The sequence below is a fragment of the Balaenoptera physalus genome (assembly GCF_965194825.1).
Source record: "Balaenoptera physalus genome assembly, chromosome: 16".
NCBI classification, from domain to species: Eukaryota; Metazoa; Chordata; class Mammalia; order Artiodactyla; family Balaenopteridae; genus Balaenoptera; species Balaenoptera physalus.
The window spans coordinates 90860080-90884059 of NC_138898.1; the positions used below are offsets into that span (position 1 = coordinate 90860080).

Below are 23980 nucleotides of genomic sequence, written 5' to 3' on the forward strand. Positions count from 1 at the left end.
TTTTTTAACATCTTTATTGGAGTGTAATTGCTTTACAATGGTGCGTTAGTTTCTGCTTTATAACAAAGTGAATCAGCTATACATATACATATATCCCCATATCTCTTCCCTCTTTCGTCTCCCTCCCTCCCTTTACTTTTTTAAATAAACGATGTCTTGGGCTCTTTTTATGTCACTACATCCTTTCAAAATGTTATTCTATAGTGCAAAAGGATCATGGAGTATCTGCTGAAGAATGTTTGGATTGTCTACATTTTTTTCCTATTATAAATAGTGCTAAATTTTCAAGTAAAAAACTGGGGGGAAATTAAGTATCCATTATAGGGAAATGAAGAAATAAATTATGGTATATTCTTGCAATGGAATAATACATCCAACAGTTAAAAATGAATAAACCAATAGAAATTAAGGGATTGCCAGATTAGATTGAAACAACAAGATCACATGTATACTATCTACAGGAGAAAAACCTTACATCCAAAGGTACAAAGAGGTTGAAAGTAAAAGGATGGAAATATAGACTATGCTAAAAAGAATCATAAAAGAGCTAGAGTGGCTTATATCAGACAAAATAGACGTTAAAACAAAAGTGTTACTAGAAATAAAGAAGAGATTTCATAATGATAAAAGTGTCAACCACCAGGAAGTTATAACAGTTATAAGTATAATTTAACCCAAACAACAGAGCCTCAAAATACATGCAGCAAAAACTGACAGAATTGAAGGGAGAAATGTAAAATTCAACAATAATAGATGGATGGAGATTTTTAATACTCTACTTTCAAAAAAAAAAAAACCTTTCAATAATGGATAGAACAATAGACAGAAGATCAACAAGGAAATAGGAGACTTGAACTTGGACTTGTCTATAGCGCATGCCACCTAACAGCAGAATAAATACTCTTCTCAAGCACCCACCTGGAATGTTCTCCATATGCTGGTCCATAAAACAAAGTTCAGTAAGTTTAAAAGGATTGAAGCGATCCAAAGTATGTTTTCCAACCACAATGGAATTAAATTAAAAAGCAATAACAAAGTAATTTGGAAAGTTAACAAATACGGGAAATTAAACATCGCACTTCTAAATAACCAATAGGTCAAAGAAATCACACAAGAAAATAGAATATTTACTTTGAGACAAACGGAAATGAAAATGCAACATACTGGAACTTAAGTGGTGTCACTAAAGCAGTGCTCAGAAGGGAATTTATAGCTATAAATGTTAATATTTTTAAAAGATCTCAAATCGGTAACCGAACCTTCCACTTTATGAAACTAGAAAAAGAAGAGCAAACTAAAACTGAAGCAAGCATAAGGAAGGAAGTAATACTATTAGGACAAAAATAAATGAGTTAGAGAAGAGAAGAGCAATAGAGAAAATCAGTGAAACCAAAAGTTGGTTCTTTGAAATTTCAACAAAATTGACAAACCCTTAGCTAGACTGAGCAAGAGAAAAAGAGAGACGATCCAAATGACTAGAATCAGAAATAAAAGAAGGGACATTACTACCAACCTTACAGAAATAAAAGGCAAAATAAAAATAAAGGCATAATATGAACAGCTGTTTCCAATAAATTAGGTAACTTACATGAAATGGACAAATTCCTAGAAAGACACAAATTACTGAAACTTAAGAAAAACAGGAACCTACAACAAGTAAAGAATTAGTAATCAAAAACCTAACTACCAAGAAAAGCCTTCCTTGGTGACCTCTACCAAACAAAAGACAAAAGTATGCCAATTCTTCATAAACTCTCCAAAAAAACTAGAAGAGGAAGAAACACTTCCCAATTTATTCTAGGAGGCAAAATTTACCCTGATGTCAAAACCAGTCAGACATCACCAGGAAAGAAAACTACTAACATCTCTCATAAGGTATGGATGCCAAAATGCTCAAAAATATACTAGCAAACCAAATCCAACAAGTCCATAATTAACTGGGATTCACAGCAAGAATGCAAGGTTTGTTTAATACCTGAAAATTAATGTAATATATTAATAGAATCAAAACTAAAAACTATATGGTAGTTGGATGCAGAAAAAGCATCTGACAAAATCAGACATCCTTTTGTGACAAAAATACTCAGGGAATTTCCTCAGCTTGATAAAGAACGTCTGAAACACACACACACTTAACCAGGTAACATCATACTTAACAGTGAAAACTGAATGCTTTTCCCCTGTGATCAAGAAAAGGATATCCATTCTTGCCCCTTCTATGTAACATTGTGTTAGAAGTTCTAGCCTGGGAAATTAGAGGGGAAAAAAAGAGAGAAGGAAAGAAAAGAAAAGGCGTCCAGATTGAAAAGACAGAAGTAAAACAATGTAATTGCAGATGACATTATCTTACATATAGGAAAATCATATAGAAAAAATCCTATCACAAGGAATCCACTAACAAACTATTAGAACTAATAAATGATTTCAGTAAATTTGCTGGATGGAAGAGCAATATCAAAAGTCATTTATTGCATATCCATATGTTAACAATGAATTTTATTCAACAAATAAAATTAAGAATACAGTTCACATTTACAATGCCATCAAAAAGAATAAAATACTTAGGAATAAATTTAGCAAAAGAAGTGTACACTGAAAAACTACAACACATTGCTGAAAGAAATTAAAGAAGATCTAAATTAATAGAAACACATCCCATATTCTTGGAGCGTGACACTTAATTGTTAGGTAGTAATACTGTTCAATTTGATCTACATATTCAATAGATTCACTATCAAAATCCCAACTACTTTTTTTTGCAAGTATTGACTAGTTGATCCCTAAAATTCATATGGAATTGCAAGGGGACCTGAATAGCCAAAACAGTCTGAAATGGGAAGAACAAGGTTGGAAGACTCATATTTCCCAATTTCAAAACTTACTGCACATTTACAGTAATGAAGACAGTGTGGTACTGGCATAAGGATAGACATGTAGGTCAATGGAATAGAATTGAGAGTCCAGAAATGAACACTCACATTTATGGTAAATTGATTTTTGACAAAGGTGCCAAGACCATTCAATAGGGAAAGAAGAATCTTTTCAACAAATTGTGCTGGAACAACTGAATATCCACATGTAAAAAACAGTTGGACCCTTACCTCACACCATACACAAAAATTAATTCAAAATGCATCATAGGCCTAAATGTGAGAGCTAAAAGTATAAAACTCTTAGAAAAATAAATAGAAGTAAATTTTTATAACCTTGAATTAAGTAATGGTTTCTTAGATACACACCAAAAGCACAAGTGAAAAAAGAAATTGGACCACATCAAAATTAAAAACTTTTGTGCTACAAATAATACCTTTAAGAAAGTGAAAGGGTAACCAACAGAATAGGAGAAAATATGTGCAAATCATATATCTGACTTGTATCCAGAACGCATAAAAATTCCATATTAAAGACAAAGATCCAATTTAAAAATGGGCAAAGGATTTGAATAGGCATTTCTCAATGCACAAATGGCCAATGTGCACATGAAAAGATGCTCAACATCATTAATCAGTAGGGAAATACAAATCAAAACCACAATGAAATACCACTTCCCACCCATTCAGATGGCTGTACTAAAAAAGATGGACAAGAATAATTGTTGACAATTAGAACCTCATACATTGCTAGCAGGAACGTAAAATGGCGCAGCCACTTTGGGAAACAGTTTAGCAGTTCCTCAAAATGTTAAGCATAGAGTTACCATATGGCTTATCAGTTCCATTTCTGCATATCTGCTCAAGGGAAATAAAAACATGTGTTGACAAAAAAATGTGTACATGAATCTTCATAGTAGCATAATTCATAATAACCAAACAACCCAAAGTCATCAATGGATGAATAAACAAGATGTGATATATCCATACAATGAAAAAGTATTCCTCAACAAAAAGAAGTACTGAAACATGCTACATACAACATGGATGAACCTTGAAAAGAAGCCAGTCACAAAAGACCACATGTTATACAATCCCTTTTAAGTGAAAAGTCCAGAACAGGCAAGTCTATAGAGACAGGAAATAGACTAGTGGTTGCCTAAGGTTGGAGGAGCAGGTATTGGAGGGAAATGGGGAGTGACTACTAAAGGGTATGAAGTTTCTTTGGGGGGGGTGATGAAAATGTTCTAAAATTAATTGTGCTGATGGTTGTACAACTCTGTGAATATACTAAAAAGCATTGCATTGTACACTTTTAAAAGGTGAATTGTATGGTACATGAATTATATCTCAACAAAGCTGTTTTTTAAAAATGAATGAATTAGGTCTGTATGTATCAACCTAGATACATCTCAGTAAATGCAGAGAGAAAAAAGCAAGTTGAAAAAGGAAACAGGAAAGCATATAGTATGATGCCATCTATGTGAAACTGTAAAACAGAAAGTACAGCATATATTGTTTCTGGAAATATAAATTCTTAGTAAGATATAAAAGCTTGGAAGGAAAGGATATACTCCAACTACAGAATTCTCCCTCTCGCCCTATAATTTTTTTTTAAATTTTATGGCTTATCCGTCCATTGTTTGTGTTCAGTACATAAAGAAATATATGTCTATTCATATCCCTTCCTTTCTCAAATAAAAGGAAGACTATATATGCTTTTCTCTACTTTTTTTTCACTTCACAGTGGATACTGGCGATCTCTCCAGAGTTTATAGAGCTATTCCAGTGAGGCTCTTTTATTAACCTTGTTGGGTTTCTGTCTAAAAGGAGGAGCGCCAGAGATGGATGACTATATGGAGACACTGAAGGATGAGGAGGACGCCTTGTGGGAGAACGTGGAGTGCAACCGGCACATGCTGAGTCGCTATATCAACCCAGCCAAGCTCACCCCCTACCTGCGCCAGTGCAAGGTCATTGACGAACAAGATGAAGATGAAGTGCTTAACGCTCCCATGCTGCCGTCCAAGATCAACCGGGCAGGTAACCTCGGGAAATAACTTACCGTTAGCTGTAGCAAAATGAAGTTTCTCTCAGTCAGGGATGTTTAACTAGAGTCCACAGACCCCTCTACCCACCCCTGGTCCCCCACCAAACTGTCCATGGGGTAGAGAGGGTCTATTAACTTGAACAGGGGGAAATTACATCTTTACTTTACCAACCTAAGACTTAGCATTCCCTTCAATTATGGATGCAGGTAGGCAACAAATCACAGTGATTAGCAATACTTGTGTCTTTGTCCACAGTAAACATTACAGATATCTTCTTATCGCATTACAGCTATTACAGATTTCCAAAATATCATTTACACTCATCTCTCCCTTGAAATTATAGTAGTCATTAGACCTGCCAAGAGATTGGGTTATTTAATGCATTAATAAAGAAGCACATTTATTACTGAGTCACAAATTTAATATTTGTTAACTGTATCTTATTATAATTGATTCCCTTTGTAATCCAATGCATTTTATCTGTTTGAAAATGTTATTCTGATAAAGGGTCCATAGGCTTTTCCAGACTGCCTAGGGGTCCATGACACTTTATCACATTCATTAAAGGTAGGTAGTGAGTGTGGTTTGTGAACATTGTTTTGGTTTTATATACATCTGTGTGTGTATTCACACATATGTTTGTAGCAAAATATGTCTTTGTGTGTAAGCATGCGGTCACAATGTAAAATACATTTCTTTCTGTGGTTCAGTTTTAAGAGGTTTGAAACTCACTTGCCCACAGTATGACTGGTGATAAGTAGCTCATATGCTATGACTCTCTTTTGCATACGTGACAAACATCACTCATCACAGCGTGTTTTCCTACTGAGCTTGGATGTAACTTTAGAATCCCTCTCAACACAGTGCTCCAGGCAGCTTTGACAAACAATCAGTTGACACAAGATGAAATTTATTTATTATGTCTACCCTAGGGGAAGGATTGAGTTTTAGGACCTCAAGGGAAGAAACAGCTGAAAATAAAATGTTTAAGGAAGGGGCAAGAAAGGTAAACAATAAGTGGAACCAGTAGGATAAAAATTGAAAACTGCCAAGGAAATTACACTTAGATTAAAAATGTTTCCAGACTATGTGATAATCCCATCGAAGAACATGGAGCTATTCCTGCTTCCTGTGACTTTTCCTAGCTCCCCACCCAAATGCTTATCTTCCTGGTCTGAATCCCAGAGAACCATATATTATTCTGTAACCACTGCTGTACATCCGTCCTCCTTCAATCACAGATGCGCTGATGCCTGTATGGTTAATTTTAGCCCTGGTCAGTTGGGAAGCTCTTTAAGACTGTTGGTTTCCTATGGCTGCTCTGGTTCTACCAGTCTTTTGGAGAAAGGAGACTAACACTCACATTCCCAGCTGAGGGCCTGGCACTTTGATTTACATTATCTGGACTGTAAGATATAACTCAGGAGTGACAGGATGTGGTGAGACTATCTTCTTAAGAGTGTCCTGACGGATGTGAGCCCAGCATAAGACTGGATTTGGAGACTTGCATCCAATCAGACATGTACGTTTCTGCCCACTTGAGTGATTTGGCCTTTCCTCTAGGCCGACTGCTGGACATTCTACATACGAAGGGGCAAAGGGGCTATGTGGTCTTCTTGGAGAGTCTGGAATTTTACTACCCAGAGTTGTACAAACTGGTGACTGGAAAGGAACCCACTCGTAGATTCTCCACCATTGTGGGTAAGTGGCTTTACCATCAGCATTTGGACTGTGATGGGAGGGGGGTGTGTGTGTGTCCAGTGGTGGGACAGTTCTAAGGTTATGGATCTGTGACATCAGGACAGTGCCCCAGTGGCACTTATGAACTGTCAACCACTTATTTCTGCCTGATGATGAAATGTAGGTGACAGAGGAACAAACTGAATCAAGAGCCAAGAGAAGTGGGTGTTTACTGAACATCCCCCATGAATGTTGGTGGGGTGGAACTCCCCCTACCCTCTGGATCTTGTCCTTGCCCTGCCTACCCTCCTGCCAGTGTCCCCTGAACCAGAGCCCATGGTCATCTCATCTTAATTTTCCTTCCTAAATATTCTTAAATCAGTCTTTTCTCCATATACACCACTATCCTAGTCAAGACCCATACAACCCTATCAGCTCTTTATATCCATTCCTGCTCTGATCCAATGAGTTCTCTACTCCTCATGTTACCCTCCGCTACTTACCTTTCAGTGGCTTTCCATTGTTTCCATCTAAAGACCCCAGTGCAGCCCACAAGGACCCTACGTGGTCCAGCCCCTGATGATACTCCCAGCCTCACCTTTCTGCCTCTCCCTCTCTCTAAGCTCCAGCCACTTTGGTCTTCCTTCAGTTTCTGAAATGTGCCAGGTTCCTCTTCCCTTCCCATAGGACCTTGGCAATGTTGTTCCACCTTCCTAGAATGTGTTTTCTCTCCTCAATACTTGAGCTCATCCATCAGGAGCCTTCTCTAATGCCTCTGTCCACTCAGCTGGATCTGGTCCCCCCCACCCCATTACACACTCTCATACCTATACCTTTACTTTGTGCAGTCTTCTCAATCTGTAGTTATATTTGTGTGTGATCACTTGCTTTTTTAATGTCTGTCTCCCTTACCAGACATAAGCTCTACCGGGACCAAGGCTGTCTTGCGCACCCTGAATCCCCGGTGCCTAATGGGTAGTAAGAGCTCAGTAAAATGTTGCTGAGTGAATGAGTGAACGAATGACACCTGCCCCACGTCTGGAACCCCCTTCTTCCCCTCCCCAGTCCTCAGGCCTGACTGGGTGCCCCCTCTCCACAGTGGAGGAGGGCCACGAGGGCCTCACGCACTTCCTGATGAACGAGGTCATCAAGCTGCAGCAGCAGATGAAGGCCAAAGACCTGCAGCGGTGTGAGCTGCTGGCCAAGTCGCGACAGCTGGAGGACGAGAAGAAGCAGCTGACGCTGACACAGGTGGAGCTGCTGACCTTCCAGGACCGGTACTACAAGATGAAGGAGGAGCGGGACAGCTACAACGACGAGCTGGTCAAGGTGAAGGACGACAACTACAGCTTGGCCATGCGCTACGCCCAGCTCAGCGAAGAGAAGAACATGGCGGTCATGCGGAGCCGAGACCTGCAACTCGAGGTGAGGGGCCCGTGGCGGCGGCTGCTGGGCCAAAGTGAGTGAGGGGGACGCGAAGGCCACTGGGGCAGGGACCACCAGGCAGGCAAGGGGCAGGGTTTAACACTTGGCCAGGTGAGGAAGGAAGGAGGACACAGGAGTTCTGGGGGCCTAGATCCACTGTGCGCATGCCAACCCAGTGAGGCTTGGCGCCGCAGTTTAGCGCCCAGAGCCACTGCGCACGTGTGCACAGGCGCACACAGACCCAGCGAGCTTGACGTCCTGCGCAGGAGCCCTCTGGGCCATTGTGCGCATGTGCAGACTTGCGCACCTGGACCCGGTGGAGCTTCCCTCTTGCTCCGGAACGAGGACCCACCAGGCGCCTGAACCAGAGATGCACACATGGGCCGAGCACATGCGCCCTGCACCCGTTCTGGGTGAGGGGCAAGATGGAGGATTCAGGGGCCTGCCCAGCTGTATGGCCCTCGGGAAAATCAGCGAGGAGGTGGGCACAGCACCTGGCCCGTGGATTCATGAGATCCTTGAGGCCAGGACTCTGCCCTTCACAGCTGTATCCACAAAGCTTAACATGACACAGTGGAATAGTCACTTATCAATGAACAATCCAGTAGCCAAATGATAGACGTCACTAATGAGTTTACCTGCAAAAGGGAGATGGAGAAAGGAATTGGCTTAACTCGTTCATTCCTTTTATTGTGCACTGCCTTGCACCAGGCTCTTTTCCAGGGATACGTAACTCAAAACCAAAGCCCTGCTGTCATGGAGCTCACATTCTAACAAGAAAAAAATGCATCAATAGCTGGTAGTAATAAGCGCTATTAAGAAGAGGGAGAAAAGAGCTTAGGGATAGTGCGTGAGGGGTGCTGTTTTAAATAGGATGGTCAGGAAGCGTTCCTGAGAAGCAGACACAGGAGCAGAGATCTGAGGAAAGGGAGGAGCCAGCCATGCAAGTCTCAGGGGAAGAGCAAAGAGCGAGTGCAAAGGCCCTAGGTAGGGGCCATGCTCGGTGTTCTTGAGAAACAGCAGGAGAGCCAGTGGGGCTGGAGCCACATGAGCAAGCGGGAGATGGCCAGGGTCCAGATCCTGGGGGCTTGGTAAGAACTTTGGAATTTATTCCAGTAGTGATGGAAGCCACTGAGGGATTGAGAGCTGCGAGTGACAACTGATGTATATCTAGAAGGATCACTCTGGCTGCTGGGTGGAAAATAGACTCTCAGAATATTTATTAAGCACCTGCCATGTGTAAGGCACGGTGCTAAGCACTGTGGGGGACATAGGCATAAATAACCTGATTTGTGCTCAGGTCACTCACAATTTAGTTGAACCAGACAGATCAGTAAACAGTCCACTAGAAATCAGGTGAATTGAGTCAGTGGCATAGCAGGCAAAGAGCAGAAGCTTTTAAATCCTTTGGATTTGAGTTCAAATCTGACTTCTGGCTTCTGGCTTTACCACTTAGTTAGTTCTTGGCCTCAGTTTCCTCATTTGTAAATGCCAATTACATGGAAATGAACATAATACTATGCCCTAGGATTGCTGAGATACTGAAATATGTCTTTGGCAAGATGGCTAACCTAGTAAGCACCCACTTTGTGTCCACTTGGATGGGACTGGGGATCTAGACCCAGAACAGGTCACTTGGGTTCATCTTCCAAGACTCTGAGGAGGATTTTTTTTTTTTTTTTTTTTGCGTGACCAGGAAGCAAGGTTTCTGTGCTGTCTCATCTAAGATTTGGAGGTGTTAACCTGTGGCGGAGCTTTAAAACTTTCTCTCCTAGAACTTTCTCCTGTTTTATGTTTTTCTGGCCATATAGTAACAGTGAGAAACCATATCTAGAACTTGAAAGAACGTCTGGCCAGCTGAGTCCTAGGCCATTTCTCAGGCCCAGGCTGCTTCCCTGCATTCCTCTTTGTTCCTTCCCTCAGACCACAGGCGTCCAGCCGAGGTCCCTTGCTTGCTAAAGCCACCACCCTCTACCTGCCAGATTTCTTGAGATGTTCCCCCCATAAGCCTAGAATTGAAAAAGGACACTCACCCATTTGGTGCCCTCTTCCTTGCAGACCTTGAAAACAATCTTCTTATTCTAGGTGTTTTGCCAAGGCTGATCAGTTTGGGGAAGCAGACAGGCTAAGTCACAGAGGTTTAAGAAGCTGCTTCCTGGGTGAAGCTCAGCACAACTGGAGAAGTTGTCCCATTTCCAAGGGTAGTAACTGCCTTCTCCTCCAGGAAGCCACTCTTTCTTACACACTAAGTCTGGGCAGGTCCTTTAGGCCAGAGATCCTGTCAATGGCAGCAGTGCCATTTGTTCAACTAAAATCTTGTGTGAAACACAAGAGGCCAAAACATGTGCATGCAGAACTACTCTGGGGTGTGAAGTCGGGGTGGGGCCCGGATCTCCCCCCCTCCCCATCTCTTTGCTCCCTTCGAGAACACGAGGGTTCTTCAGGGAATCTTGACTTCTGAGGCTCAGAGTTTGAAACCTATCCTAAAAGACCTTTAAAATGGATAACATACCTCAGGGAAACACCAGGTTGGGTACCTTTTATCCTAGTCTGTAATCTGTTCCACCCCACAAAAATTGCCTGAGGGAGTCTTCCAGGGGACATAACTGCTTTAGAACTATTCTAAGTTAATGGATCAGGACCTCTTCCTCAGCAAGGAGGGGGTGGTTTGTTTCACTGGAAGAGGTTTCTTTGAGGCCTTCTCTGTCACCAACTGGAGGAAGGAGAGAGGGGGGCAGAGCACAGGTCATTCTGGAAGTCCAGTAGGATCTGGGAGGCACTGCCTTTTCTGAACGTTTCCTGCCAACTGCATTCTCCCCTCGGCACCTGTGGGTGTTTCAGATCGACCAGCTCAAGCATCGATTGAATAAGATGGAGGAGGAATGCAAGCTGGAGAGGAACCAGTCGCTGAAACTAAAGAACGACATCGAGAACCGGCCCAAGAGGGAGCAAGTTCTGGAGCTGGAGCGGGAGAATGAGATGCTGAAGACCAAGACCCAGGAGCTGCAGTCCATCATCCAGGTGAGGGCCCGCGCGGCACAGTGGGCGGGAGGGAGGACAGGGGCCGGGGACGGACGTGCCTGCCTGGCCGTGAGTCCCAAAGCCACCACCTGCTGACCGCAGGACCACAGAGAATTCATGTCGTCCTTGGGCACCTTAGTCCCTCCTCTGTCAGCGGGGGTGACCACACCACCCACTTCTCAGAGACACGACATTATGTGAGATAAAACTTGTGACGGTGTTCCCTTGGCTGAATCACTCCGTGAAAATCACCACTCACACAAAATCACTGCCCTGGGTGCTGTGAGAAAAGTACATCCGAGAAATCTTCTTGCCTTAAAGATTCCAAGAAACTCAACTCTCAGCTCTGTGTGATTTGTTAAATCTTCAAGAGCCTCCCCACTTTTGCCATCACAGAATCATCTGTGGGTACAGAGGAGTAATATCCCAAAATACACCTGCAGGGAAAGAAAAAAGGCACCTGCCCCTTCCCACAGAATGATTCCCCCCGGCCCCCAGGATTGGCTGCCTGGCGTGGAAGGCTCAGGTTCAGAGCAGAGGACGAGTCCCGGTTTAGTCGGAGAGATTAATTGATATTTCAGGGGAGGCATCCGGAAGACAGATCAGCCCTCTTTTTGTCGTCACCTGTGCGGTGTGTGGAGAAGTAGCAACTGTTCCTCTGAGCTCCGATAAGAGCTGGGGCAGAACAATAGGCATCGGGTTATTTCTGAGCAGAAGTGGGTTTTATGCTTCTTTCCAGGTGATAAAATTCATACATAATAAGCTGCTTAAGGACCCCAAGAAACAGCGACTCTTGCCTCTCTCTGCTTCCCTGGCACAAAACCGTCTGCTTGCTCAGTGTGTCGCTGGCGATTTTGTCTGCCGCCTTCCCGGGCCCCATGCTCCCTGCCCTTCCCCTGCCCCCAGCACCGTTAAACGTTACCCCCTTCCGCATCCGCCACCCGCCCAGGCCGGGAAGCGCAGCCTGCCAGATTCGGACAAGGCCATCCTGGACATCCTAGAGCATGACCGCAAGGAGGCCCTGGAGGACCGACAGGAGCTCGTCAACAAGATCTACAACCTGCAGGAGGAGGTCCGCCAGGCGGAGGAGCTGAGGGACAAGGTGGGACCCCCATGGGCGGCCGGGGCAGCACCCACCCAGCTGGCACCCTCGGGCCGGGAGCCCCTGTGCACTGATGTGTGTTAGTGGAACCTGCAGAGCCCACGCTCTCTTCCAGGGACCAGGTCTGACCCCTGGTGTAAATTCCCGGTGCGTCAGCACCTGCAGTTTCTTGTGAATTACTAAGCGTCAGCACGGCACCTGTCTTGCCCCCTGGCTGAAGGCCACAGGAGGGCACACGTGGCGTCCGCCCTGTCTCCCGCTCATTCCCTGGCACATAGTAGGTCCACAGCAAATCTCCGTTGATGGACTGGCCTTTTACCTTGGTCCCTCCTGGTCAGAGAGCTGACTCTCAGAAGGTCAGGCCCTGTGGGGAGGGGCCGGCCGGCTCTGGGAAGACACAGCTGGAAAATGGCTCTCGGCCCCGATGTGCTGACGGCCTGACGCGTGTGTTGATTTCTCCCTGTGCTCGCAGTACCTGGAGGAGAGGGAGGACCTGGAGCTGAAGTGCTCGACGCTGGGGAAGGACTGCGAGATGTACAAGCACCGCATGAACACCGTCATGCTGCAGCTGGAGGAGGTGGAGCGGGAGCGGGACCAGGTACGGGCCTGCCCCGGGGCCGTTGCGCCGCAGGCCCGCTGCGCCGCAGGCCCGCAGGCTCCGAGCCGTGGGGTCCCGCAGGATGTCGTGTCCGGGGCAGTGTCCTTAACTCCGCCGGAATCACGCGTGAATCCATCTTTCCTGCTTCCGTTCCCAGAATGAGTTCTATCCCAGTTCATTTGACTAGCCTGGGGGCCTGAGCTGGACCCCAGTGGCCTGGGCTTTAGAGTGAGAGGGCCAGGTCCAGACCCTGTCACCCTTCAGACGCGTGGCTGCGGGCAAGCTGCCACTCCCTGGAAGCCTCGTCTGTGAAATGGGAATAATGATAATAATAATAATAGCGCCACTCGCTAGGGCGGAGGGTGGGCTCCAAGAGACACAGCCGGGGCTGGACAGACGGGGGCTGTGGCGTGTTGCTAAGGATGGTATCGGCTGAAACGCCCAAGGGTCAGGGTCCAGAAAAGGGCCGGAGTCCGTGTGGCTGACCCGGGGGCTGGGGGGCGGGCGTCTGGGTCTGACTTCGGAGTGTCGGGGCAAAGAGCCAAGCGGCCTTCTCCGCCTCCTCCCGGGCAGGCCTTCCATTCCCGGGACGAGGCGCAGACCCAGTACTCCCAGTGCTTAATCGAAAAGGACAAGTACAGGAAACAGATCCGCGAGCTGGAGGAGAGGAATGACGAGATGAGGATCGAGATGGTCCGGCGGGAAGCCTGCATCGTGAACCTGGAGAGCAAGCTCCGGCGCCTCTCCAAGGACAGTGGCAGCCTCGAGCAGGTGGGGCTGGCCGGGCGCGTGGGCCCCCGCGAGGAAGCACACCTTTCCCTCCCACACCCAGCACAGCCGTGCCCCTGAACCGTCGTGTGTCTGGGTCGTGATGAGTAGAAGCCGCTCATTTTGAAGCTAGGAGAGGCGGGACAAAACCCTGGCCTGGCCGCTTGCTGGCCGGGTGATCTCGGGCAAGTCGCTTCCGCGGCCGTTAGCCTGCCGCTGGGTTTCCTTAAGCCCCTCTGGACGGTCATCGGGTGTAAGATGCCCCACTTCCATTAAAGTCAGTAGGGTCGATAAGGAAACCGTCATTTATCTCGATATGAAGTTCAAGCACGTGTCACAGCAGGGCCCCAGGCGCTCCGAAGTGAACGATGCCATGGTGAAGGCAGATGGTACTATCACTCTCGTAGCTGTGGGCTTGGGTGCCGTTGTCTGCAGGTACTGTGCTAAGTGCCTTCTGTGCCACGGGACTGCCCGCCAGGACAGTAAGATCGCTGTCTTCCTTTGCCAAGGGTAGAATCCAGAAACAAGTAGCTGAGTAACTTGCCCGAGGGCATCGCTAGTCAGTGACCTGGGGAAACCAGGATAAGACCCACCCTCCCAGCCCCTTGCCCAGAGGACTCAGATCTAGTGCTGGCCGCAGATCCAGGAGCGTGACATTCCAACGCAAATGTTGTAAATTACGCGTCGAAGGGGTGCCGTAGGCGTCCAGGGGAGGAGGCCTCCATTCTGTCAGGGTTCCGGGAAAGACCCCCTGCAGGAGAAGCCAGCCTCGGGACCTCCATTTGGAGTGCTGTCCCCGGACTTCACCTGGCCAAGTTCTGACCCCCCTTCTGGGGTTGGCTGAAGTGTCAACTTCCTCAGCTAGGCCTTCACTGGTTCCTAATGGAAACCAAGAGCCTCTGTGTCATGCCCTCAACTTTTGAGCGTGTCCCACAGTTTGTAATTACGCAGAAGCTCCGTGTAGGCCGCTCTGTTGGTCCAACACGTAGCATCGTGCCAGGCTCAGGGTGGACCCTCGGGGAACATCTGCTGAATTTATGAACGAAAGCTGTGACGGCGCCTGGCTAGGTGAGGAAAGATGGGGCTGTATTCCAGCCCACGGGGACACCACGAGCAAAGGCCTGGAGGTGTGACACCCGCGGTCGGCAGGTCCGTCATACACGGAGTGGGAGGCGGGGCCGGCAGGAGGGGGGCTGGAGCGGGTAGCAGGAGGGAGCGGAGGGGGCCTGTCGGCTAAGGAGCTTGGTCGTGAGTTATTCTTGGACGTGAAGGATTTTGTGCGGGGAAGTAAGGCCAAAAGCTTTGGGTTTGGAGGCAACGTAGCATGAGGGCGTTACGTGGCTTTGAGGGGATCAACCAGAAGTTACTGAATACTCGTGCACCTCAGCTTCAGATAATGGCTATAAATCACTTAGGACAGTACTTGGCACTGTGTTTATCGTTATCCAGTCATTCAGCAACATTTCTTTTATCTGTAGCTTAGGCATAGGGCTAGAAATTGTGGATTTGATGCTGGTGTATCAGATAAGGGGCCAAGACCATCTGGGAGGCAGTCCGTCTACTACTGTAAAGAACACAGTACGAGGGTCTGCGCCAGGGCCCCGGCGGGAGGGAGATGGGGGCGGGGGTCTTGAGAGGAGGAGAGTGGAGCTAGAATGATAGGTCTTGGCATCGAAGTGGACGCGGGGGTCAGGAAAGAGGAGGAGGCCATCCTGAGCTTCAAGCTTGGGTGCCCGAGGGAGTGATGGCGCCATCAGAGCTTGTTTCTGCGCGTGGCAGCTGCTCCTCCGCGCTCCGTCACGGACACGGCCTCTCCTTGTCTCCAGAGTTTGCCCAGGAACCTACCAGTGACCATCATCTCTCAGAACTTCGGGGACACCAGCCCCAGGACCAACGGTCAGGAGGCTGACGATTCTTCAACCTCAGAGGATTCGCCGGAGGACAGCCGCTACTTCCTGCCCTACCACCCGCCCAAGCGCAGGATGAACCTGAAGGGCATCCAGGTGCTTGCACGCAGCCGGGGAGGCGCCAGGGCCCTTGTCGGGCCATCCTGGGGCGGGGGCGGGGACCGGGGAGCTGGGGGCCCCCTGCAGGTGGGCGAGGAGGCAGCAGGGCCTCACGTGGTCCTGGGGCGGGTCTCAGACCCCTGATGCGACTTGACCGCCGTCAGCCCTCTGAACGGAAGCCGTGCCAGCTTGTGCTTTTTGCTTGTTTGTTTTGGCTAATTCTTTCATCTCTTACGGATGTAGTCCAAGTTAAGAGAGAGGAGAGAGAATGACATAAGCGTTATCTCCAAATTCATTTGTTTATTCAGCGAATAGGTATTGAGTGCCTATCGCGTGTTTACTGACGTCAGTGGCTTGCGATGGAGCTGGAGTTACAGCACTTATCCTATCTGCTTTGCTCTGTCCCTAGTGCACTCCATCAGCCGAGGAATGAATGAATGTGAGTGAGTGAATGAGACGGTCTCACACGCGCAGCCTGGCAGTGCCTCTGTTGTCCCCGCCCTCGCACACAGGGAGCGGGAAGGCCTAGGGCAGCACCTTGGAGGCCAGCCTGGAACCGCCAGCACCTAATGCCAGGGGTGGCCGGGGCCGCTGCCCGGAAGCCTCATCCTTTCCTGAAAATTCCCCCGTGCCGTGTAGCCAGTTCTGCTCAGCTTCACAGTACCACCCCACCTCCACTCTTGGCCCTTGTACCATCCGAGCCACGTGGCACCGCCTCCCGTGGGGCGAGCGTGTCTGTACCAGCAGCTGCCTGCGCTGGGCCAGGGGAGCCGCGGCCGTGGAGACGGGCATCCTGTGCCCTCCGTGGTTCCTGCAGCCACGTGACGAGGGCGGCGTGGGCTCGCCTCAGTTTCTTTCTTTCCTTAGCGCCGGTGACGTGTGTCTCAGGCCTTGTTTGATTCGTGTCCTCTGTCTCCTTTCTTCCCCTCGCCTCCCTTTCAGCTGCAGAGAGCCAAATCCCCCATCAGCCTGAAGCGAACATCAGATTTTCAAGGTTAGTGAGACGCCCGGATCCGTCTCCTGTCTGTCACTCTGACTCTCGGTCCATCTGTTTCTCCCATCGTAGGCATCGATCCTGCAAGGTTAACCCGGGAGGGGTCTCGGGGGCCCTAGGGCGGCAGGGTGTCCAGATGGTGATTACGGTTCGCTGTCATCGGAGAGGGCGGGAGCCCTGACCACGGAAACGTCACATCTGAGGTCCTCTCCCCGTGGGTCCGTCCGGAGCCCCGATACTTGGCCTCCCTCCCAGACTTCCGGCCAGGCAGTCCCCGGCGTGGGAGACCAGTTCACCCCTAAGCCCCGGGTTCTCCGAGGAACACTGTCCTCAGAATTCCTCTCACTCAAACTCAGCGCCGCTCTGGAGCGACAACTGGCTAGCGAGGGTTTGCCTGGGTGAAACCGGGCACCTACTGTGTGCCAGGTGCTGGCAGGTGCACGTAGATGCTTCCAGAGCCCATGTACTCGGGCAGGGCCATTGGTGAGGAGGTGGAATGTGGCTCTGGACACCCAAGAGAGCGGTTGGAAGAAGGCTGGAGAAGGATCTGTCAAGAAGGGCACGTGTAGACGGGGCCTAGAAAAGGGAGAATTGAGGCTACTGGGCACGGCCTCCGGAAGGGTCCCCCGGGGCGGAGCAGGAAGCAGAGACACGGACGTGCAGCCTGGAAAGCGTGTGATACAGAAAGCTGTGCTGCCTCCTGGGGTCAGAGCAGGACGGCGCCGGGAACGAGCCCGCAGAGGTTGACGGCCAGGCCCGAGTTCACGGACTTCATCCCTCCAAGGAGAGCAGGGCAGCCAGGGGTCCAGATCTGGGCTGCGCCTGGTGGGGACACCGGGGGAAGGGGAGCCCTAGAGTGGGGGCCGAGCCACTTCCCTGGTGGCTAGACCAGGTGTTTTAGGGACCTTGTACAGAAGGGAGGTGTAAAGGGCCTGGGGCCTGCAGAAGTGGAGAGGGCGTTTGTGCCGAGGAGAGGGAAAGGGGTGCAGCGGAGATGGAGCCTTGCCGGCTGCCTGACGTGGGGCGCTGGGCCAGGGAGGGAACTGTGGTTCGTCCCCTCGAGGGCGCCACGGACCGGGGTGCACGTGTGCGGCTGGCTGTGCACGTACATGCACGCACATGCACCAGCGCGTGGGGCTGTGGATGGGGGAGCTGACCGCTCCCCTGCAGCAAGACGAGGGCCGAAAGGAGTGTGCAGAAGCCCCCAGGCAGCCTCGAAGGAGCACAGGGGCTGCGTGGGAGGCAGCACACCCCGCCCATCGGCCCCGGTCCCCAGTCGGCCTGTTGAGTGGGGACGTTACGGCCCCAGTTCCCGCTGTTGCACACGGAGTGCCAACCGGGATGCCCACCTCGGTCCTCAGGACAGGGCATCGTCCAGCCTTGATGAGGCCGCCCTGGGCCTGGGTGGGGGGAGGGACGTGGTGGTGAAAAGACCCGGCTCTTCCTCAAGCAGAGGGGAGAGGAGGCCGCCCCCCACCGGACAGGACGGCCCCCAGGGGCGCAGTGCCTCAGGCTCTCACTGACCCTTCCCTTCCTGTTCTCCCCCGCCCCTTCCGTCTGCGCCTCCTGCCCGGTTCGCCGAGGACAGGGAGGGGACACGAAGAAGATGTCATGGACGCCAGCCCCAGCTCCTCCAGGTCGCTGCCCGTCACCACCTCCTTCTCCAAGATGGTGAGCAGGGAGGGCCTTCACCGCCGCTCCCCGTTCCGGCTCGGAGCTTGGGCCAGGCCCCCCACCCCGGCCTCGCCCGCCCCGCGGGCCCGGCCCGCTTGCTTTCCTCTCCCGGGGCTGCAGCCCAGGCCCTGCTCGACGTCTCCTGGCCTCACGATGTATTTACACCTTTTTGCCGCTTCCTTTCCCAATTTAACACTCGGTGGGCGGAAGAGACGGGCCTCCGCGGGGCTGCGGCGAATTGCGCAGGCGGCTGACGACCCTGCAGCCGCTTCTCAGCACCTGGCGACTCCGGCCGCTGGAGGGGGGCAGCCGGCGGGGGCCGGAGCGGCAGAGCAAGGCCTGCCCGGCACCCACGTGCCTCCCTCCAGACCAGCTGCGCGGAGCCGGGCAGGGTCGCCGCCGCCGCCACTGCGGTGTCACTCCCCCCGGCCAGGCAGCAGGAGGCATGGGATTAGAAATTCTAACCCCGAGGGGAAGCCCTGGGAAGCTGGTCAGCTCAGCTCCCAACATCAGGCCCTGGAGGAGAGAGATGTGATAAGGAATGGCTCCTGTCTGAGCCCAGCTCTGGGAGGGGAAATCCCAGGCTCTCATTTCAGGCATTTCAGGCTCCTTGCCGGGAGCCAGCGGGCCTCGTCTCAGAGCGCCACCCTCCAGCAGCCGAGCTGTCTGGGGGGGCATCCGCCAGCCCCAAAGGTCTTCCTCTCGTCCAGAGCAGGTGTCCAAGGCTGGGCAGCTCTGGGGACAGAACTCAGCCTGTGCTGGGCACAAACAAGGACCGCCTCTCGGGTTCCCAACCGCCTCCCCGCTTCCTGTTCCTGGGGCAAGCAGTTGTGCACCAGGCTTGGTGGCTCCGGCCGCCCCAGGCCGAGCACGAGCCTTCTCCGGCCAAGGTCGCTGCTGAGAACCGGCTTGCGGGCCCACACTGCCTGTGTAACAGGCGGGGACGCATCTGAGTTAAATTTAGTCTGTGTGTATATAATATTTATGCCCGCGGAGGCGCAGCGTATAAATATCCAGCTCCCCGTAACACATCTGTGTGTGTGTTTGAAGCAGCCCCATCGAAGCCGTTCCAGCATCATGTCAATCATGGCCGAGCCCCCAGGAAACGACTCCATTGTCAGACGCTATAAGGAAGATGCGCCTCATCGGAGGTGAGTGACAGGTGGAAGGAGGAGGTGGGACATTTTCCTGGTGCCTGTTGTGCCGCTCGACCCTGAACTAACTCGGCAGTCCTTAAGGGAAGCTTGAAATATAGGCAGGATGGTGCCCATTTTACAGATGAGGAGGCTGAGGCTCAAAGAAGGGACATGGCTTTCCCAGGGACGCCCAGCTAGCTAGCAAATGATGAAACCAACATCACTTTGCCCCCTGCTACCGAGAAATCAGGTTTCTCCATCCCATGGTTCCAGAGCTTGGCTTTTTCTGCCAAAGAGTGAGGGACCCTGCGAATGTCCCCCTCATTCCTACTCCCTCTCCCCTTTCCTCACCGCTTGGAGACCATCAGTGTCCCCAGTGTGGAAACCACAGTAGCGATATGCCTGGGCATCCAGATGTTTCCAATCAGCCGGATATTTCGCATCTTACGTTCGGAGTCAGAGGTTGGTGGTGGTTCCTAGAAGGGCCAGACCAAGGAGTGGCCGGCGGGACTGGATCTCCAACTTGGGTCCTGCCAGCCACCTGGCTGGGGCCTCATTACTGCGTCGCAGGAACCACACAGGGACAGCTTAGAACTCTTGGAACACACATCTCACCCCCGTCCAGTCCTGTCCGAGGGAGGCTCAGCTCTTTGGGCCCGTCACACGGTGCAGCCCGTCCGAGTATAAACGCTATTAAGCGCTCTGCGTCCGGGGAGAGGAATGAGTGGGAAGGAGCAGGTGGGGCTGTTGGGGACTCTGCTCACCAGGTCTTCGTGTCCGTCCTCACACCAGCTCATGTGGCCTCTGCAGGCTCCGGGGCCGCCCTGCCCTCCCAGCAAAGCACCCAGCCTCGTGCAGCCCTCTCATGGCCCACAGCCCTCCACCCACCTGCTGACCTTCCTCTCCCGCCCATCCTGCCCTCTCAGAACCAAAGCCTTTCGGACAGCCGGAACGTTCCGGAAGCTTCGCTCTCCCTTGCCCACCTGCACACACAGTCAGGAGAGCTCCCCTGTCCCCCCCCTTATGTCTTGCAGCACAGTTGAAGAAGACAATGACAGCGGTGGCTTCGATGCCTTAGACCTTGACGGTAGGTTCCCAGCAGATGTGAGAGGCGCCACAGGTGTGGCAGCCTCGTCAGCCACATCCTGACCCTCCAGCAGGGCCTGCCTGGGGCGAAGCCTTGCGCACAGTAGGTCCTCAGGAAACTCGTGCCGAGTGGATTCCGAGAGGGCTGTCTGTGCACAAGGAAGCCAGGCCTCCGCCCGCTGAGCGGCTTGGGCCGGGAAGCGCCTGAGGAATCCGGCCCAAGGTGTGCAGACAGCAGGAGCCATCCCGACGCTGGGTGTAGAAGCAGAGTTAGGTCCGGGTTTTTAAGAAAGCATAGCTCTCGTGATTGTAGCCAAGCACTGTGGTTCAGTTCCAGTGACTCTCAGCAGCTGTTTTCAGAGATGCCATAGTTGTCCTCGTTTTGCAGATGAAGAAACAGAGTCTTTAGGGAGACTAAGGAGGAGTGTGGTGGAGGAGGGACCGGAAGCAGGGAGACCTCTTGAGAAGCCAGGTGTTAATTAAGCTGTTAACCAACCTCAGCGAGACGAGTGGCAGGCCTGGGGCCGGGGCCCTGGGATGGAGATGGGGCGGCAGTTAAGGTTGGTTTTCATCCCCTGAAATTGTAGGTGTGGGGCAGGCAGGCACTGGGGAGACTGGAGGGGGTGTGGTCGCCCTGAACCCGCCCCACGGGCAGAGCTGGTGTGATGGAGGGGATATTTCCCTTGGCCCAGCATGTTGCCACGCAGAGCCGGAAACGAAGGCTCTGTCTCCGGGGAGTAAGCATGCACGCAGCGCCCGCCAGCCACCGCCCCTCACAGCCGCGAGGCCCAGCACACGTTGAGTTCCTGCACCTCACCAGGCCCTGTTACAGCTGCATGGGACACAGAAAGCTGTGTCCCTGAGTTCTTGCTGTGGCAGAGACTGTGGTGGCATAGTTGAGAACCAGTGGGGAGGCCAATGCAGATTTGCAGACCTGAGCTGGTGCTTTTTTTTTTTTTTTAATATTTATTTATTTTATCCTTTATTTATTTTGGCCGCACTGGGTCTTAGTTGCGGCATGTGGGATCTTTTAGTTGCGGCACGCAGACTCTTAGTTGCAGCATGTGGGATGTAGTTCCCAGACCAGGGATCAAACCTGGGCCCCCTGCATTGGGAGAGTAGGGTCTTACCCACTGGTCCACCAGGAAAGTCCCCAGACCTGAGCTTCTGACTGGATGGACGGGAGAGAGAAGAACAGGAAGGGTTCCGGCTTCTCGGGAGATGGCTCGGCGCCTTGGGATGGTGGCAGCGTCCTCGGGCCCCGTGGAGCTGGCAGCATGGAGACAGGCTCAGAATCCTCCGGGTGTGGCCTGCCAGCCCCCTCGGTTCCAGGGCCCCCGCCAGCCTGCCTCCACCCCCCGCCAGCTCAGGCTGCCAGCAGATAAAATGAAAGATTAGTGGCTCTCCTTAATTGGGGACCATCAGAAGCTTTCAAGTGTTAAAGAGAGGTCGGCACCTAATCGAGGCTGGGTAATGGGAAGAACTCAAGGAGTTTGGAAAGGGGAGAGCTGGGAAGAGAATTCTGGGCAGCTGTCCAGAGCGTTTTGCAGTGTCGGGACAAATTCTCTCTGCAGAGAAGCCTTTGTTATCAGCCCAGAGCAGGGCTTGCGGATCTCCAGTCCCAGCGGCCTGAGCTGTGCGGGGTGGGCGTCTTTCCCTGGGGGGCTCGGGGTTCCGCTGAGCTGGGAGGAGAGGGGGCTTCCTTACTCCGTCCAGACGCTGCTCCTGCAGCTCCGCCCCAGACCCATAGAGGCCGGTAGATGGTGGTTAGACCTGAGGTCCCCAAATGAAAATTTGGACCCCGATTCCAAAGCAGAACAAGTGTCTGCTAATGGCGACCCCTTTCCAGATTCCCCCCTGGAGGCGGAGGAATGACTCTGATGGAGAGGATGCCAGGACTGGACCCTATACCCCCCAGGGTCTCCGGGACCCAGCTGACTGAGGCTGCTTCCTCATCCGGCGGGGGGGGGAGGGAGGATTTGCCAGGAGGCAGAGAGGGAGGAGCAGGGGCTGGAGGGCCCGCCCAGACCCCCCTCGGCCATCTCAGGAAGTCCATGGGCCGTCCTCCCTCCTCCATCGACCACTCGGGGGCCTGAAGGGTCCGTTGCTCCTTTGCAGATGACAGTCACGAGCGGTACTCCTTTGGACCCCCCTCCATCCACTCCTCCTCCTCCTCCCACCAGTCTGAGGGCCTGGACGCCTATGACCTGGAGCAGGTCAACCTCATGTTTAGGAAGTTCTCTCTAGAAAGGTACCGAGGTCACGGGAAAGGGGAGGCTGGGGTTGGGGGCAGGGATGAGGGGAAGGCTGCTCACCCCTCGATCCCCTGCAAAGGGGATCGTCCACATCACCCGTGTTCTAGAATCAGTCTGGGAATCATAGTGTCCCAAAGTCAGAAACCACTACCCCGACCCCCAGTCAGGCCCATGTAGGAAGGGGCTTGCCCGGGGCCACACAGCCTGGTAGAGGCAAGGAACGGGACTCCGATGTCGGACCGGCCCCGGGCCCCGCCGGTGACTCCCCGAAGCGGCCTTCCCGGTGTGCGAGGAGGGGCCGGCAGCCCTTGCACCCGATGCAAGCAGCCGGGGCGCGTGTGACCTCAGTCCCACGGTGGCAGTGTCTCCCGGGGCCCCTGCTTCTGGTCTGTGCTGTGACCGCAGGAGCCGGTCGCCAGCTCTCTCCTAAGGTGCCTGCTGCTGTGACTCGCGGGGACGCCGCAGCCCAGGCCCCGCTCTCCGGGCGTCCCGGCCGGGAGTCCTAACGACAGCTGCCTAACCCCACCTTATCTCCCGACCCAGACCCTTCCGGCCGTCTGTCACGTCCGTGGGGCACGTGCGGGGCCCCGGGCCCTCGGTGCAGCACACCACGCTGAGCGGCGACAGCCTCACGTCCCAGCTCACGCTGCTCGGGGGCAACGCGAGCGGGAGCTTCGTCCACTCGGTCAAGCCGGGCTCCCTGGCCGAGAAGGCCGGCCTCCGCGAGGGCCTCCAGCTGCTGCTGGTGAGGGGCTGGGGCCGGGGGAGGCGGCAGCTCTGATTCCTCCGCGCGTCTGCGGCTGACAGCGCAGGGACCCCCACCCCCACCCCGACGCCCGCGTTAAGCTGCGGATTCCCGGCCGGGAGGAGGGGCTGCCGGGGGGCGGGCCTGTCAGCTCCTCTCTGGAAGCCCCTCCCCGCGCCCTTCTCTCCACGACTCTTTGCTCGTGTTTCTAGAGCCCGTGCGCGCGCACACGTGCTCCGGGCGGCGGACGGGAGGCACGTGAGCCCCATTTCGGTGCGATGCTTTCTTCCCGCAGCGGCGCTGAGCTGGTCTTTGTTGGGGAGAGGCGCTTTTATTCCCGGCGGGGCAGTCTCACCCCTGCGGCTCCGCTTGCCTCGCCGCGGAGCCCAAGCAGGACAATGTGTCTTTGATATCTAGCTGGAAGGCTGCATCAAAGGCGAGAAGCAGAGCGTCCCCTTGGAGACGTGCACGAAGGAGGAGGCGCACTGGACCATCCAGAGGTGCAGTGGTCCCGTCACGCTGCACTACAAGGTCAACCAGGAAGGTGAAGACCCCAGACGGGGCGGGAG

The 23980-nt window shown here is 52.2% G+C and overlaps 1 protein-coding gene across 4 annotated transcripts in view; it reads left to right on the plus strand.

Moving 5' to 3' along the window:
• CARD11 (caspase recruitment domain family member 11) overlaps positions 1-23980 on the plus strand; it is a 108125-nt gene that overhangs the window by 73359 nt on the left and 10786 nt on the right. For 3 of the 4 annotated variants that reach the window (XM_082429108.1, XM_082429106.1, XM_082429107.1), the window contains 15 exons: positions 4701-4913; positions 6485-6622; positions 7701-8026; positions 10868-11047; positions 11997-12149; positions 12622-12747; positions 13321-13518; positions 15342-15518; positions 16464-16515; positions 18104-18186; positions 19240-19340; positions 20360-20412; positions 22530-22662; positions 23210-23411; positions 23829-23955. In XM_082429108.1, coding sequence (XP_082285234.1) covers positions 4701-4913; positions 6485-6622; positions 7701-8026; positions 10868-11047; positions 11997-12149; positions 12622-12747; positions 13321-13518; positions 15342-15518; positions 16464-16515; positions 18104-18186; positions 19240-19340; positions 20360-20412; positions 22530-22662; positions 23210-23411; positions 23829-23955 — 2262 coding nt within the window. The remainder of the gene's footprint in view (positions 1-4700; positions 4914-6484; positions 6623-7700; positions 8027-10867; positions 11048-11996; positions 12150-12621; positions 12748-13320; positions 13519-15341; positions 15519-16463; positions 16516-18103; positions 18187-19239; positions 19341-20359; positions 20413-22529; positions 22663-23209; positions 23412-23828; positions 23956-23980) is intronic. The other variant, XM_082429109.1, reaches the window with a different exon arrangement.